The sequence below is a fragment of the Poeciliopsis prolifica genome, unplaced genomic scaffold (assembly GCF_027474105.1).
Source record: "Poeciliopsis prolifica strain line A6 unplaced genomic scaffold, Auburn_PproV2 SCAFFOLD012, whole genome shotgun sequence".
Lineage (NCBI taxonomy): Eukaryota > Metazoa > Chordata > Actinopteri > Cyprinodontiformes > Poeciliidae > Poeciliopsis > Poeciliopsis prolifica.
In genome coordinates, this window is record NW_026562387.1 from 4,082,519 (window position 1) to 4,097,533 (window position 15,015).

General features: G+C 41.7%; 2 protein-coding genes across 6 annotated transcripts; one reads left to right on the plus strand and one right to left on the minus strand.

Moving 5' to 3' along the window:
• Positions 1-37: 37 nt before the first annotated feature.
• LOC129364729 (copine-3-like) lies at positions 38-9,803 on the minus strand. Of its 5 annotated transcripts, XM_055037561.1 has the most exons (17): positions 9,750-9,803; positions 9,661-9,664; positions 7,757-7,920; positions 7,480-7,659; positions 7,319-7,393; positions 7,117-7,188; positions 6,951-7,028; positions 6,778-6,867; positions 5,721-5,819; positions 5,558-5,641; positions 5,034-5,093; positions 4,807-4,940; positions 3,876-3,930; positions 3,085-3,136; positions 2,821-2,954; positions 1,826-2,059; positions 38-1,175 (listed from the first exon to the last, which is right to left on the minus strand). In XM_055037561.1, exons 1-17 carry the CDS (start codon positions 9,801-9,803, stop codon positions 1,044-1,046), a joined length of 1,701 nt encoding a protein of 566 aa, XP_054893536.1. In that variant the 3' UTR covers positions 38-1,043. The 5 variants fall into 5 exon arrangements, with proteins under 5 accessions (XP_054893536.1, XP_054893532.1, XP_054893533.1 ...); XM_055037557.1 differs by lacking the exons at positions 9,661-9,664; positions 9,750-9,803 and adding an exon at positions 8,611-8,712 and having other exon boundaries at positions 7,757-7,945; XM_055037558.1 differs by lacking the exons at positions 9,661-9,664; positions 9,750-9,803 and adding an exon at positions 8,621-8,711 and having other exon boundaries at positions 7,757-7,945.
• rmdn1 (regulator of microtubule dynamics 1) lies at positions 9,194-12,870 on the plus strand. The gene is made up of 10 exons (XM_055037562.1): positions 9,194-9,433; positions 9,788-9,893; positions 10,036-10,120; positions 10,710-10,869; positions 11,023-11,112; positions 11,181-11,236; positions 11,628-11,715; positions 11,787-11,817; positions 11,942-12,075; positions 12,497-12,870. Exons 1-10 carry the CDS (start codon positions 9,296-9,298, stop codon positions 12,533-12,535), a joined length of 927 nt encoding a protein of 308 aa, XP_054893537.1. The 5' UTR covers positions 9,194-9,295; the 3' UTR covers positions 12,536-12,870.
• The last annotated feature ends 2,145 nt before the right edge of the window (positions 12,871-15,015 follow it).

The following is a 15,015-nucleotide window of genomic DNA, read 5'->3' on the forward strand; positions in this document are numbered from 1 at the left end:
AAAAAATCACACGAACAGAAATGACAAAAACTATATATGTATATCAACATTTATTTTCATCTCGAGTAAAATAACTCCGGCTCGAGTTAGCCTGTCTTCAAAGCTATTTAAGCCTGAAATAGTGCCTCAATGCTAAACATGCTGCAGCAAGCACAGACGTAGCGGCTTTAGGAGATTCATGTGAAAGTCCTGTAGCAGCCTGTTCTGTCTCCAAACCCCGGTTCAATTGAGTTTCATAAATCCTTCTTTTAATTTACTCCAAAACGGCAGAATGCACAAAGATTCCTGTTTCACACTCACAGTCAGACTCCTTGCACTGGCACTTACTCTTATTTAAAGATACAGGGCTGGACAATATGGCTGAACAAAAAAAATAAATAAATAAAACTTTCATATCAGTCAATATGAATAATTATTGATTAGTTTTTTTGTTTGTTTTATCCACTTTTCTTTCATCTTGTACTAATTTTCTCCTTTAACTCCACACTGCAGCTAAGAGGCCAAACCCGAAACTGCACATGCAAATTAATCTGGCTGTTGATCGGTAACCAAAGAGCAAGTTAGTTAATTGATGCCCAAGGTCGCGGCTGAAGCGTTCCCTCTGCCTTCAAACTCCCGTCCAGAACTGCTCAGCATTCTGGACGTGAGTTTGGTGAAATTATTTGGAATTCTGTCGGACGTATTATCTATTGATATTGATCGCGTGTCTGTTATTGATTTACTGCTCAGCCCCACAAATACAGAAAAGCTTCTGCAGCATTCACATGCACATATTCAGAGAAGTATGCAAGCATCATTGTAAGAAAAGAAACAGAAAACACACACATTAAAAACAATAAAAGAAATGTAAACAGATGCATTGAGGATGGAGGACAGGGTGTCTGAGTTATTGTAAATGCTTGCAGATGTCACAACCCTTTGCTTACGTCATGAATTGATTTAAGCTCAGTCACAGAGGTAGGCGTTGTGTTTGTCTTTGCAGGTTTTTATGAAAAACTGGAGGAGATGCAGGGAGGTGGTTCCCAAACCACACGTTTGGGGAATCACACGCTTTGACTCTCCCCATTAGGACGGCCGAAGACGGTCGGCGGCTTCAGCTTGTAAGCGTTGAAGAAGGACGACACTTGGTCAGGAAGCTCTGCCAGGACGGCCTGGGCGAGGGCCAAGCCGTTTCCCTGCAACAAAGCAACGGCACAACAACGATGGGGAATCATCACAAACTGACCCGGCGGAATCCAGAGGTTTTAAACACGCGACCGCTCATGTTTCGGTTCGCAAAAGCATTCATGAGCTTTGAGCTGTTTCCACATTTTGGGGCAAAAATCATCTCAAAATCCATACATGCATGGATTTTATGTGTGGAAGCTGTGGCTCTTCTTATCTTTGGCTGAAAATGATTTAAAAAAAAACAAATTTTTGAAAAACAGAGATATAATAAAAAAGGTTGTTTTTTTTTACCCCCAATAAACAATTGCATTGAATTTCTGCCAATGAATGACTACAAAAGTACCAAGAATACTTTTTTGGAAATCTTTGTTTTGACATTACTTTCCATAAATATCAAATTCCAATATATTTGTCTACTGTCTGTCTGTAAAGTTTTAATTTTATTTCCTTAAAAAAAGAAAGAACAACTAAACATTTAAATAAAATGTTACTTTTAAAAGATATTTTCAGGATTGCAAATATTTATGATAAATTGTAAATTGTCTTTTAAAAACGACAAAAAAATAAAGTTGTGGCTCTAAACTTGTTTTTCTTGCTCGACTGAGGGCAAAAAGGACTTTTCGGATCATGGATGTAAAGGTTCTGACTCGCCGCTTACATGGAAATGTCTGAAAGGCACAAACTGGACGATGTCTCTGGCGGCTGCGTCCCCTGTGGGGGACAGCAGCAGTTTGTCGTCGCTGTCCAGGAACTCCATGGCGCCGAAGTCTGCGCCGCCGACGCCCACTATGATGATGGACATGGGCAGGTGGGACGCCGCCACGATGGCGGCGCGCGTCTGGTCCATGTCTGTGATCACGCCGTCTGTGAGGATGAGCAGCACAAAGTATTGCTGCGCATGGACAGAAATAAAGGGACAGGACAGAGATGAATAGCTTCAAACTTATTTGGGGATGTTTTTCCAGTTTATTTTACACATTTTTCTTTTGGCTTTAATGAATACTTGGCTTGTGGGAAATCAGAAAATCCATGAATCAGAGATAAATTTGATACATTTTTGTTGTATTTTAAACAGGGAGCATGATGTAAAATGGACTTCTTTGAACTTTACATAATTTTCTTATGTTATTCCTTCATCAGAAACATTCCTGGAGCGCTGCCTTGATTCATTCAAGCATGTTCAGCTGTGGAAAACACCCGGTGGGACCTGGTATCGCCTTTGATGACAAAACTCCTCCTCTGAGCAAAGTTTCCACGCGACCAAGCTTCCACATTACACAGCAATCCTGTCCCACTCCTTCAGACTAGCCAGCAGCAATTAGCAAACAACTGGTGGGACTGCACCAGTTGAGCTCATCGTACGAGCTACTTCTCAGTGGCATGCTGGTAAAAATGTTGTTAAAGAGTTAATAGAGGAGCCATGTTGTAAAGACTTCCAGGAGGTGGAGTCTCGGAAAGAGCAGGAGTTTTTAAAGAGACAACGACCCAATTTCAATGCGTGAAAACACAAGATAAAATCTATTTTAAGTCATATTTGATATATATAGTTTTTTTAAAAAACAATTGATGTTACCACAGTTGCTTGATTGTGCTTATTACATGCCTAGAAAACATATAGCACTGCCCCTTTAAAGTATCAAAATGGCTGCCTACCGACGCGGTGTTCTGTTGGAGAGCTTGTCTGGCGAAGCAGGCCACATGGTTGATGATTGGAGAGAAGTTGGTTGGACCCCACAGCTTCACCTGAGGCAGACACTGCCGGTAGGCCTGCACCACTCCCTCTATCCCTGCAGCACACACACACACACACACACACACACACACACACACACACACACACACACACACACACACTCTCAGAAACATCTCCAGGTAAAAGCCAGCACAGCTGCGATCGAAACTCGACGAAGGGTTTACCTTCACAGAAGGGATTTGCTGGATCGAAGTTGATGGGAAACTCGTGAGAAACCTGTCAGCATGAGTCGGCAGAAGATTAAAAACGACATGACATGGTTGTCATGTCGCACAGACACACGAAGAAAGAATGGAGATCAAGGGAGTCCAAAGTGAGTCAAGATTACATTTTGACTTCTTATTTTTAATCAGGGGAAAATTATGACAGACAAATTAAAATCTTATGTTGGCTCAAGCAGAGAGTACCTGAAAAACTTTTTTTTTAATTAATTAGATCTCCATAAAAAGTAGATCTGGGTGCTTTTAATAAATTTATTCAACTTGGCTATGTACTTTTCAATAAAAGTGACTGAAGTCTTCTTTTCATTAATAAGAATTGAAAAAAAAAAGTTACATAACTTTCAGTCGAGCTCTTTGTAAAGTGGATCACTTTTCTTGTTCTATATTTTGGATCTGCAACAATTTACACATCCCTTTCCAACACCAAAATCTTTGTGCAGATAAAATAAACAGATCTTTTTTCTCCCGTACGTTTTTGATCTGTGACTCCTTGTGTCCTGATGGTTTTGGCTCAAAAAGTTTGGACACCCCTGATATTGAATGTGTTTCGCAAGAGAAGAGCTCTGATGGCTTCATAAACTCAGCTAATGGAAATCCTGAAGATTGTTAAATGGAGATAAAACATTCTGCTACATCTGAAAAGTGGTTTTATTTTATAAAACATGAAATATTCGGTAAGATTGTCAGGTTTAATAGTGGGGTTTTCTAGTTGTTGTTTTTTTTAATATACATACCTGCCATAATGGAGGGATCTCAGCTCCAAATCCAAACACTGGAAACATCTTTGAACTAAACATAAATAAAAGTCACAGTTAACATTCATACAGTAAAATCTAGAGGCAGCAAAGTCATTTATCCACATTACAAACTGCTGCACTGGAAACACAAATGGTTTTTACATTTCGTCACATTAAAACCACATGCTTTAATGCATTTTATTGAGATTTTGTGTCATGGATTATCACAAAGTGGTTCACAGGTGTGCAACAGAAAGCAATATCTGCATGGTTTTCTACAATATACAGTTTTCTTTCTAATATAACGACTTAAAAGTTCTTTTCTTTTAACCAAAAGTAATTTTGTTCCCTCCTAAAAAGTATTTTGAAAAGATAGAGGTGAACACAAGTTTCCAAGTTTTCCCACAGAGCCAGAAAGTCTGTACTTTGACTAGGTCATTCTAAGCTATGGTCTAAACCAGGGCTTCCCAAACCTCTACAGACAATGCTACAAAATATGTAAACAAAATAAAGATATTAACTTTAGGAATGTCTTTTTCCCGTCCCGCTCACTTTCCTCTGGCGTTCTGAGGGCCCGTAGCGCCGACTGGTGGACGCTCAGTTTGTTCCAATTTGATGTCACATTATCCAGGTCACCTTGTTTCTCATCTCTGCGTCTCTATACGGCTTGTAGAAAACTACAAACGCCACTTCTTACCTTTCTTATAAAAGCCTGTGTTCTTTATTTTACATACGATTGCAATAAAATCCACGTGTGACAAAATGTGAAAAGGTTGAGGATGTAACAATACTCTTGCAACAAACTCTATGGCATATAAGGCTGTCGTGTGTAAACTGGAAACTTCTTCCCCACACTGTGATTTTGTCTATGCCAAGCAGAAACAAGTTTATTAACAGTGGTTACATTTAAGGATGATATGTAGTTTACCTGTTGTAGTCTTGGATGACGTTGCCTACGGCCCAGATGGCCTGCAGGTATTCATTGTAGCCGTCAGGGCTGATGTAGTGAAGGGACTGAGGGGACAGGGGGTCGCCGTTAGAGCCTGTAAAGTCAATGGCAATCTGGGGCGCCACAGAGAGAGACAGGGAGAGAGAGAACGCAAAATTAAAAGAGGATTCTACAAGACAAGACCGAGGAGTTTATGCCAAACCCACCGTAAAGTTGATCTGACATCCTCCCATCACATAATCCAGGAAGCTATATTCCTTCTCCACCTGAAAGATGTAACGTCACATTAACCGCATCCACAAAAATGAGACGTATGGAGAAAAAAAAGAAAAGCAGCACGGTAAGATTTGTAAAACGTACATTGACAAGAGTAACTGGGAGTCGTCTGAAATGCGACGCTCGGACTCTTAAAACTTGTTCAGACCTGATCGCACCTCTGTGCGGTTTTAGCAATTATGAAAAACTTTGTGTGGAGTTACAAAGGCTCTTCTGGAGGCCACCAAATAAGTTCCCTACTCCTGAACCACAGTGATGATACAAATAAGCTACCATCATTTCAGCATAATGTTTTATGGAATATTTGTTTTAGGGACGCACCAATATGAAAATTCAGGTCAATATCATTGTCTGACATTCATATTGGGCATACTTTAGATTTCACCTCCCTTTTGACATATTCACCTATATTTTCTATATATTATATGTTTTTTTTTTTTTTTTTCATTGTTACCTGGCAGCGTTTTATGCAAACGATCCCAGAGTTTTTATATTTTTTGCTTCTCGACTTTCGGGAGTTAACGCATTCAAATTCCGCCTGGAGATGAAAAGAGACGACAAATTAATCTTTGTAAACCATAAATGGTCCCAAAACTAAAATGCCTGGACAGTCTTACCGGTGACAGGTGCGTTCCCGCGAGCATCTCTGCTAACGAGGCTCTAAAGCTCCCAATGAGGTCGTGCGAGCCGTTCACATGGTGGTCATAGCAATCCACCTGAGCAGAAGAAGAAGAAGAAGAAGAAGAAGAAGGCTTTCCTCAAAAAGAAACTTCATCATATTAAGTTTTAGCGTTATGCACGCTTCATCATCTTATAAGCAGCAGCATCACCTCAGATGAGTTCAAATGAAAAAAGAAAAATGGGGAAAAGGCCCACCTTCACGCAGTCATCCACGAATCATGCATATGCTTGTTCAGCTGGGCGACAAATGCTGCCGCTTTTTAGGCTTTGGTAGCGTTACACAACGAAAACAAAACAGAAAAGAAAGTGCAATACAGCATGAGTTAGTAGCAAGTAAGAGAAACAAGGCCTTAAATAGCAGACATATTTTTGTTCAGAGGTTTAGGTCTTTAAATTAAGAAAATGTATTAGTTCATGTTATTATGGAGCACTTTCAAACAACAAACACAAATAATCAAGATGGGAAGTAAGCAAACCTGCTTTTAAATCCTAATATTTTACATATTTTGCAACAAAAATACATCGCAAATAAGCAAATTGGAAGACTGAAGATTGAATAAAAACCATAAGGACGATAAGTTCATGTTCTATGCCACAATCCAACACTGACAAATACAACCTTTACTTTGATGATATTTATCATGTGAAGGAAAATAGGTTGAGAAGTAATTAGCAAAACTGCCTGTGTCATGATAAATGCATTTAATTTATGATGAAAAATATAAGCTTTGCCTTTTTAGGATGATGAGATCACTTGAAATCTCGTTTTCCTTCTAAGTAGTGATGTGGAGATGAGGAGACGCAACAACCCGACATTTTTTTTCTTTTTTTTTTGGAAGACTACATGATCTGGAGAGAAAAATGATGAACGCTCATTCGTGAACATCTATGCCAAAGGTGTCAGAAAATGTTGATCCTAGTGTAAAACGTTAGAAATAACTTAGCAGGTTGCTTAGTTTTGCCGTCACGGTAAAATGGAAGAGAAAAATGTACCTTTATTAGTTTTTCCACATCTCCCCCACAGAGGGCTCGCAACGAAACACGGAAAGGTCTCCATACTGGGTTCAGGTTGTTGTGAACAACCTGAACAAACAAGAACAAACGCACCCGAAGTGAGCAACGGCATCCGTCCCGCGGGTGCATGAGATCCAAATAAACACCTTTACCTCTGTCCTGTGAGCCAGCTGCCAACCCGTTTCTGTCTGCTTGTAGAATTCCAGGAACGGGTCGGACCACCAGAGAAACTGAACAACAATGGAGCCATTTTATCACGTACAGGACAAAATATGACGGCTCGAGTAATATGAAACTCCAAAACGAAAACATTTGTACCTTTTTGTCAAGCCTTCTCGCTGACACTTCAAAGTTTGCCACTCTTGTGTCCGTTATTTCTTCAGCACATATCTACAATTCAGTTGACACAGTGGCACAAGCTTATTTGTAATTTGACTTACTGTTTTGGTCACATTCCAGTACAGTGAAGTGTATTATAAAGCATGTTTTAGATTGTTGGATGAGCACCGGGTCCACATACAGTAATAGTCCCGTGGCCTGCAGGTCTCCTGTCCTTCAGCAGCAGCTGTCGGGTCATTTGCCTGTTGGAAACTATCTGGATACAAATAACAAAAACAACTCTGTTGCTTTGAAAAAGAAAAATAAACAGATTTTTTTTCCCCACACATAACTGGAACTCACCTGACCAAGTGTACTCTCCAGTTCCCCCAAGAAATCATCATCACTCAAGTCATACGTACTATTGTCGATGTCATACACGCAAAACTTGAGCTTCTGCACCATCTCAAAGTAGTAGTCAACGACAAACCTCCTGGCAAACTTTGGGTTTAGGCAGTTCAGGATCATCTCTGTGCGCCCAAACTGATGGAGAAAGATGAATCACGTCACGTCGCATCGCTCAGGGTGAATTCGCCATGAGAATGTGGATTACCATCTCCCACCATCACCCAACACAGACCTCGTACCAGTGGGAGCCAGAAGTGCTGATGTAAAGGGCGCACAGGGGGTCCGACTTTGAGAAGACGTCCATGTCCATCAGGTTTTCACAGCTAATGGTCAGCTCCACCTTGGTGGCCAGGTGAGTGGCCCCGGGAGCTGAGGCAGCTGCTGAGGCCATTCCCCCTGGACGTGTTGAGAGGGCAATCTGCTGTTAAAACAGACAAACAAGGAGAATTTCATTGTTTTTCTGGGTCTCGAACCAGTGACAGACTGAGGTCTCCTACATGCGTTGCCGCTCTGCGCATCACGCCCTATAAATTTAGGTTGGTTAACTGATGGCTGATTGCAAGTGCACACCATATATTTTCAATTAAAAACATTTTTAAATTGAAAACCATGTGTTATCTTCTTTTCTTTGCATAATTATGCACCATATCTTTGTTGTAAAAACATTTTAAAAATTCCTCAAAATACACTTAAGTACATAATTTTTTTCTGCAAATTACATGGTTAGGAAACTTGTTGCACAATAGTGTTGCCAAAAATTATTTTCCCCCAGTGGCAGTACTACATGAATGCAAAACAACAACAACAACAACACTATATTTACTCTAAAAACACAAAGAATGGACATCATTGACACATCAGGAAAGTGACTTTGTTTGAGGACTTGAGCTGATCTTTGGGTACAAACAGTGCCTGTCTCTGTAAAGGTTCCATCAAACTGTAGCATCATTCATACAGACTTCATAAACACTGTCATCACTTGTGCTGTACCGACACTGCAGTCCCTCCAGAGGGGTGTGGCAACCAACCAGAACACGTTACAATCACTTACAGCGTCTACTCCTTAGTATATGGAGACTTACTCACATTAATTTACCTGTTCAGCACCCGATATAACAGCTCTTGATTCAGCAGCTTTTTTCTGCTTCTGGCCGAGTGATGAAAACTAAAGTTTATCTGACAACGACAGCTGGCCGAGACGGTGTGGGTGGGGCCAACAGCTGATCTTTACTCTGATTGGTCAGTTTATAACCACATTAAACCTATCGAACCCGATGACTGGAAAATTAGGAAAGGTGGGCATTTTATTGCAGCGATGTAGAGAAACTACGATAGAAATGTTTTTTGGGGGGTTTGGACGAATTAGCTTATTATTCAGTTTTAATAACAGCCCGGAACTCGTGAGGTGTTCGCTTGTTTCTCATCGGTAGCAGAGGGACGAGCACAGGCTGTGGTCAACGGAGTGCATTCAAGAGCAGCAACATTTTGTTTGGTTGTAATTCAACTCAAAACGTCTCACCTGCTGCCGTATTTAAATTGAACAACAGTCAGTAATGCATGTGAAGTTGCATTTAGATACATATTCAGTGAAACCAAGGTTGCTATACTTAACAGCCCGAGTTAGTTTTCGGGATATTTGTGTTTTCAACCAATTAACAACGTCGAGAAAGCATTTGTGCTCTTGAACAACCGCCGTTCGCCTCTGGTCGCTGCTGCCTCCGCTGACATTAAGCCGTGTAGTTCCTGCTCGCTGGACATTTGGGACTGACAGATGATGGCTGGGAGGGTTTTAACGCGGTTTGTGAGCAGGAGTTTGCTGGAAGTTGCAGTCGGCGCTAAAGGCGGAAGGATCGGGGGCTCGAACCGCTTCTTCGGGACAAGAGCCAGCTGGACAGCCGGTTCTCTTGGTGTAAATATTCTATGCTTTTTTTGTGTGTGTGTCTCTGCCTGCTCAGCTGGCAACCTGTTTTAGGTTGCCAGTTTCTCTCACGGGGCTGATTGTGCAGTGATGGGAGGATGGAAGTAGGTCAAAGTTCACCAGGGCTCTCTAATCGTGTTTGGCACCTGATAAGTCCAGGAAGCAATAACAAGAAGTTCAGAAGTGAATGGCAATACTTCCTTTTTCCAAGAGAAAACCTAACTTTATTTTCCAGTGAAAATATAGAATTGGGATGTTGTTACTTTAGGTCAGCAAGGAGACCAACCAGTAAAACACAAAACGCAACATCTTGTCCTAACAGGTCTGACCTGTTCTTGTCCACAGAGTAGAAGAGCATCATTCCTGCTGGGGATCCCGGTACTGTCTGGTCTAAGTTACCAAGCTTTCCGTAACCTGCAAAGTCCAGCTGTGGTCTGCGCTTTAGATAAAGGTAAACAGCCACACTGGGTTGGACGTGGAGAGAGATGGAAACAAAATTTAAGTGACCTTGGAGTTCAATAGACTCTGTGCTTTTCAGACGCAGCAGGTGTTGCACTGTAACAAGCAGGGTGTGATGTTTTGTGTCTGGGCAGATGAGATCCTGGAGCAGGCGGACTACCTGTACAGCTGTGCAGACACGGAGAAGCTCTACCAGCTGCTGCTGCAGCACAGGGACAGGTGAGCCGGTGTTAATCTATCACACTGGAACTGCAGCCACTCATTTTCAGGAAAATTTCAAAAAACAAGCATTCAATTGAAAGATTTGTTATTTTTTCTTTCGGTGTTTTTAGGGTGATTCAATACAAGAAGTTTATAACACCCAGATAAGATACAAAATTCAGGACTTTTTTTCAGAAAGTGTGAATATTACACAGAAAAAAAATGATGCAGAAATATTACGGCCTGCATATTCATGGGGAAGACTGATTGCTAATTTGACGGTCATTGGCACCGGCCACACACAAAAAAAACAAGACAAAAAGGCTAATTCATATGCTTAGTATTTGCTGCATTAAAGCAGATCAAAAAGTTCAGTGGAAGGAAAAAAAGTGCTAACAAGAAAGGGGTACCTGCAAACGTGAGAAGAGCCACCTCACTCAGACGTATCCAGTATACAGGAAACATCGTCTGTTTTTCTTGGATTGAAGTTGAAGTCATTCAAACAACATCAGAAGGAATCTGGTTTGGGTGGACCAAAAGTTGGGATTTTTTTTTTTTTTTCTGGCCAGTGTGGGGCTCGTCATGCAGGTTGTGTCCTTCCATGCAGCGAGGATGCAGAGTTCCTGTGGAGGCTGGCCCGGGCGTCTCGGGACCTGTCCCTCCTGCCCGACACAGACGCCGGGAGGAAGAAGCAGCTGACATTTGAGGCCTTTGAATATGCAAAGCGGGCTCTGGAGAGAGACGACAAATGTTTCGCTGCACACAAAGTAAGTCGGCTGTTTTCACCGCAAGAAGAGGAACTGGTGCAACAATCATACCCATTATGTGTTTTTAAAAAAAATAACGTTCGGCAGTGTATTCAGAGTATGAAGTGCGCTTGATTTTTGTTGTTTTTTTTCCCTTCCTTTCCCTTACCTCAGTGGTACGCCATTTGCCTCAGCGACACCGGGGAATTTGAGGGAGTCAAGGTTAAAATAGGAAATTCATACATCATCCGGGAGCATCTGGAGGTGAGAACATCCGGGTCGCCGTCTTAAAACAAAAGCTGTACATTTATTCATTTTCTTCTTCCTCCCAGAGGTCTGTTGAGCTCAACCCTAAAGATGCCACATCCTTACACATTCTGGGTTACTGGTGAGCCTTTTCTTCTTCTTCTTCTTTTTTTATTGTACATCTACCCCAATCGTTTTAGCATTAATTAACTAAGTCTTAATTATATTTTCAACTGTCAAAGGGTTCTCAAAGACGCCTTACATTCACGTGATGATGAGATAAGATGTATTGGAATACCAGGCTACTGGTTGGTGGCTAGTAGTGCCTTTTTGCTCCTTCCTATTCTCCTTTATTGCGTTCGAGTTTGACACGTTAAAGTATGAAACACCAGAAATTGACGGCGATTCAGTGACCAGTGCCAGTTCACGTGTCTCCGAGACTTCAGACCATGTGATAGTTTCTGAAGCATTTCAATCCAGGTGGAGGTGATGCTCTAGTGAAATCTCATCCAAGATCGTTTCTCCTTTCTTAGGTGTTTTGCTTTTGCAGAGTTGCCGTGGTATCAGCGCAAAGTGGCCGCTGTGATTTTCTCCACACCGCCTACGTCCACGTATGAGGAGGTTGGACACTTTCCTTAATCAGTCACAGATCTTTGATCTCTATGAATGCTAGTTTTACTTGTGTTTTCCAGGCTTTGGAGTTCTTCCTAAAGGCAGAGCAAGGTACCACAGCTTGTGCTCTAATCATTGCACAGCTCCTGCTGCGTTTAGCTGAGATTAATAATAATAATAATTCAGGAACATTCTAAGCTTAAGCAATGTCTCCTGTAATCGCTGCTTTGTACAGTCGACCCAAACTTCTACAGTAAAAACCTCCTGATGTTGGGAAAGACGTACATGGCCATGAATGACAAGGAGAAAGCGCTTCACTGGCTGACCAGAGCTAAAGAGTATCCCGTACACACACTGGAAGACAAAGAGGTATTAACACACACAGCTACCGAAGTATCTTGTAAAAGTATTCACACTCCTTGAATGTTTAAAACCTAAATCCAAAGGAGAATCTGTAGCAAGAGTAGATAAGACAGGTATTCTCGCATAATTTGGAATGAAACATGGTTCTACAGAGTGTTAACTCACGGGACGCTGAAAACATTTGCAAACCAAAGTCGTCGAGAGTCACTTCAGAACTTTGGTTTGCAACATTGTGTTTTGGTTTCACAAAATGCCAAACCACGTCTGCTTTTCCTTCCTCTTCAGTTTTGTACAACACTGTATTCGTTTGTTGCATGAACTCCCACATAGTTCAAGGGACATGAACAGGCGAGGCGTTATTCAAGCGGTCTGTACTGAATGTTGCCATTGTGATGGCGTAAACATACCAGTGTGTGTTCCTCGGCAGGTCCATAAAGAGGCAGTGGAGCTCCTGAATCAGCTTTGATGACCTTCTGTCCACTTCTGCTCCGCGTGCCACAGGAGGCCTTTGGACTCGAATCGAGACAACGAATGAAGAATCTCACTGAGATGTATTGGTATACCAGTTGCTTTAAAGCAATAAAGACAAAAAAAAAAAATACGTAACTTGAGCTTGAATTTTTGTATGTGCAACTGTTTCCTCAAGCGAAATAAGGCATTAATACCACAATTAGAAACCTAATTCTGTTAAGATTTTTGTACTTTTGTAATCTTTTCAAAAGTGTTTTATTTTCATCTTCTAAAATCTACCAGTTGTGTCTGGTGTGATTCATTAACAATAAAACTATGACTTGACTGCCATTCGTCCATCTGTTTGCTGCACACTGCTGGTGAAAAACGAGTACTACACCATCCTCATTCTTTCAAGACTAAGTCATTTGCTTTGGAAATATTTCCCCACATGATCAAAGTTTGGAAATTAAAAAGCATCGACAATATAACTCTATTGAAGAGATTGAAGCTGCAGCAGGTAACAAAAGGCTAGCTGATGGAGCTGATAGCCTGACTAATTAAAGCTCGACTTACTTCTCAGTCTAAAATGAATTGAATAAAATGTAAATTTTTAATAGAACTGATGCTTTTCTTTCTTTCTGAAATGCACTCAAACATTTCTATGTGAACAGTGGCAGTTTCTAATGTCACGCTAGCAATACAAAACCAGAGTCCCAGTCAGTGATGTGCATAGTTGGACACTAGGAGGTGCTAGAGCACCTGACCTTTTCCCTCGAGAAAAAAACAAAACAAGGGTCTTTCTGAAATAGTGTATTGCTATTGATCTGTAATAGGTGAATATAAATCATGTTTAAGCTTTGCCATTAAAAAAAAAAATCTAAACATTTCTATGGCAACAGTCCCCTTATTTTCCCCCCACTTGAAAACTTTCCCCCCAAAATGTCTGTGCACACCATTGCCGCCAGCATTGTTTAATCGCTATGTGCAACTAAAAAAAAAAGAGTGAGCTTATTGAAAATTAGGCACATGAATTTTTAAAACTAGTTGACAGAGGAGTTGTGCTGTGAAACTGTCCCTTGTCCCCACAAAAAGCCAAGCCAGCGACGGTTTATTCACTTATTTATTCGTATCTCATAAATCCATCTCTCTCCGTTTAAAATGGATGAAATCAGATTAGAAATGAATCTTCTATACACATGGTCTCCTGTAGAGGGGGCATTCTGTACAGTGTGGTTGGTGTTTTACAGTGTGTATCTACACGTGATATGTTACAGAGCGGAAGCATTTCAGGCGGTCAAGCCGACGAACCCCCCCCTTTCCCTCGACCCCTGAACTTGAGGCCTGACTGGGGCTACGGTTCGACCCCAGACCGGCTGCGGCAGAGGACCTGAAACGACCCCTCCCACCCCCCACATCCCCCCAGCTATTCTGATAAGAACAAAAGGCATCACTGACTCCCCATCGGGGGAGCGGTAGCTCTGCGCGGTCGATTATAATATTGAAGTATTTCATTTCACTGCTGTCTTTATGCAATCGAAACACGCAACAACTGATTGGGATTACAGGTTTCTGTTAAAAAGGAAGCACAGTTTGATGGATCTCTGTATAAAATGGCCTCCTGCGGCTCTCCTCCCCTTTCCGACCCCCATAATCAGTTGAATACATGATATTTACATGACTGAAAACAGATCACAAGCTAATCCAGGACAGTAGCTTGAGGCCCTTTGCAGCCTAAATTTATCTAACGCCTAAATTTTGCTTTTCTTTTTTTTAAGACATCTAACTGAAATCATCTGTAACAGCAGAGTTTGGTGTGATGTCTGTGAGGGGGGGGAGGGCACCGTCCCTTTAAAAACTGAAGGAAACCCAGGCTGTGCAGGTTTCTGAGTCTCTGCATGATGCAAATAAGGCTTTCTGAACTCACAACATGAGCATCAGGGATGAATTGGCTGGGCTGAACGGTCAAACGACAGTATTCCTCCCCTCTGATCTGCCTGCTTGTCTCAGTAACACTTTTTTTTTCTTTAAACACCATCACCTTCGACCTCACGTGAAAACAACGACTAAAGAGATCAGAGCCTTATTTTTCTCCCTTTAGTGCCGTCTGCTAAAGGGAGGAAGACGATGCGATCCTGCTAACATGAGGTACGAATAATCAAAACGTAGTGCTGCATCGAACACAGTGGCTTCAGAAGGACGCGACCCACGGTCCGACTCCAAAAGCCGCAAGTCATTCAAAACAGCGGCGCTGTATCCGTTTTCTTTTTGCTGTGTCCACTTTCGGAGTCGCAAATGGAAAATGCAGATAAATTAAGAGTCGGCCTCATGGATCGCTGTGCCAACGCCTTTCTCCCGTCGCGTCACAGTGTGCAAAACAGGCCACAGTCTTGATACAGCCTGGAACGTTTTCTGGCATAAACCGGCACTACTGTCACCACCCACACACACACACACACACACACACACACACACACACACACACACACACCACAC

Excerpts from the sequence above, each read along its gene's own strand:
- rmdn1 (XM_055037562.1), top strand. The coding sequence starts at position 9,296 with ATGATGGCTGGGAGGGTTTTAACGCGGTTTGTGAGCAGGAGTTTGCTG. Across the intron at positions 10,121-10,709 it reads CTGCTGCAGCACAGGGACAG|CGAGGATGCAGAGTTCCTGT; the intron begins GTGAGCCGGTGT and ends CCTTCCATGCAG. Across the intron at positions 11,818-11,941 it reads CTTCCTAAAGGCAGAGCAAG|TCGACCCAAACTTCTACAGT; the intron begins GTACCACAGCTT and ends TGCTTTGTACAG.
- LOC129364729 (XM_055037561.1), bottom strand. The coding sequence starts at position 9,803 with ATGATGCTCTTCTACTCTGTGGACAAGAACAGGTCAGACCTGTTAGGA. Across the intron at positions 6,868-6,950 it reads AGCTGGCTCACAGGACAGAG|GTTGTTCACAACAACCTGAA; the intron begins GTAAAGGTGTTT and ends TTGTTTGTTCAG. Across the intron at positions 3,137-3,875 it reads AGATCCCTCCATTATGGCAG|GTTTCTCACGAGTTTCCCAT; the intron begins GTATGTATATTA and ends TCATGCTGACAG.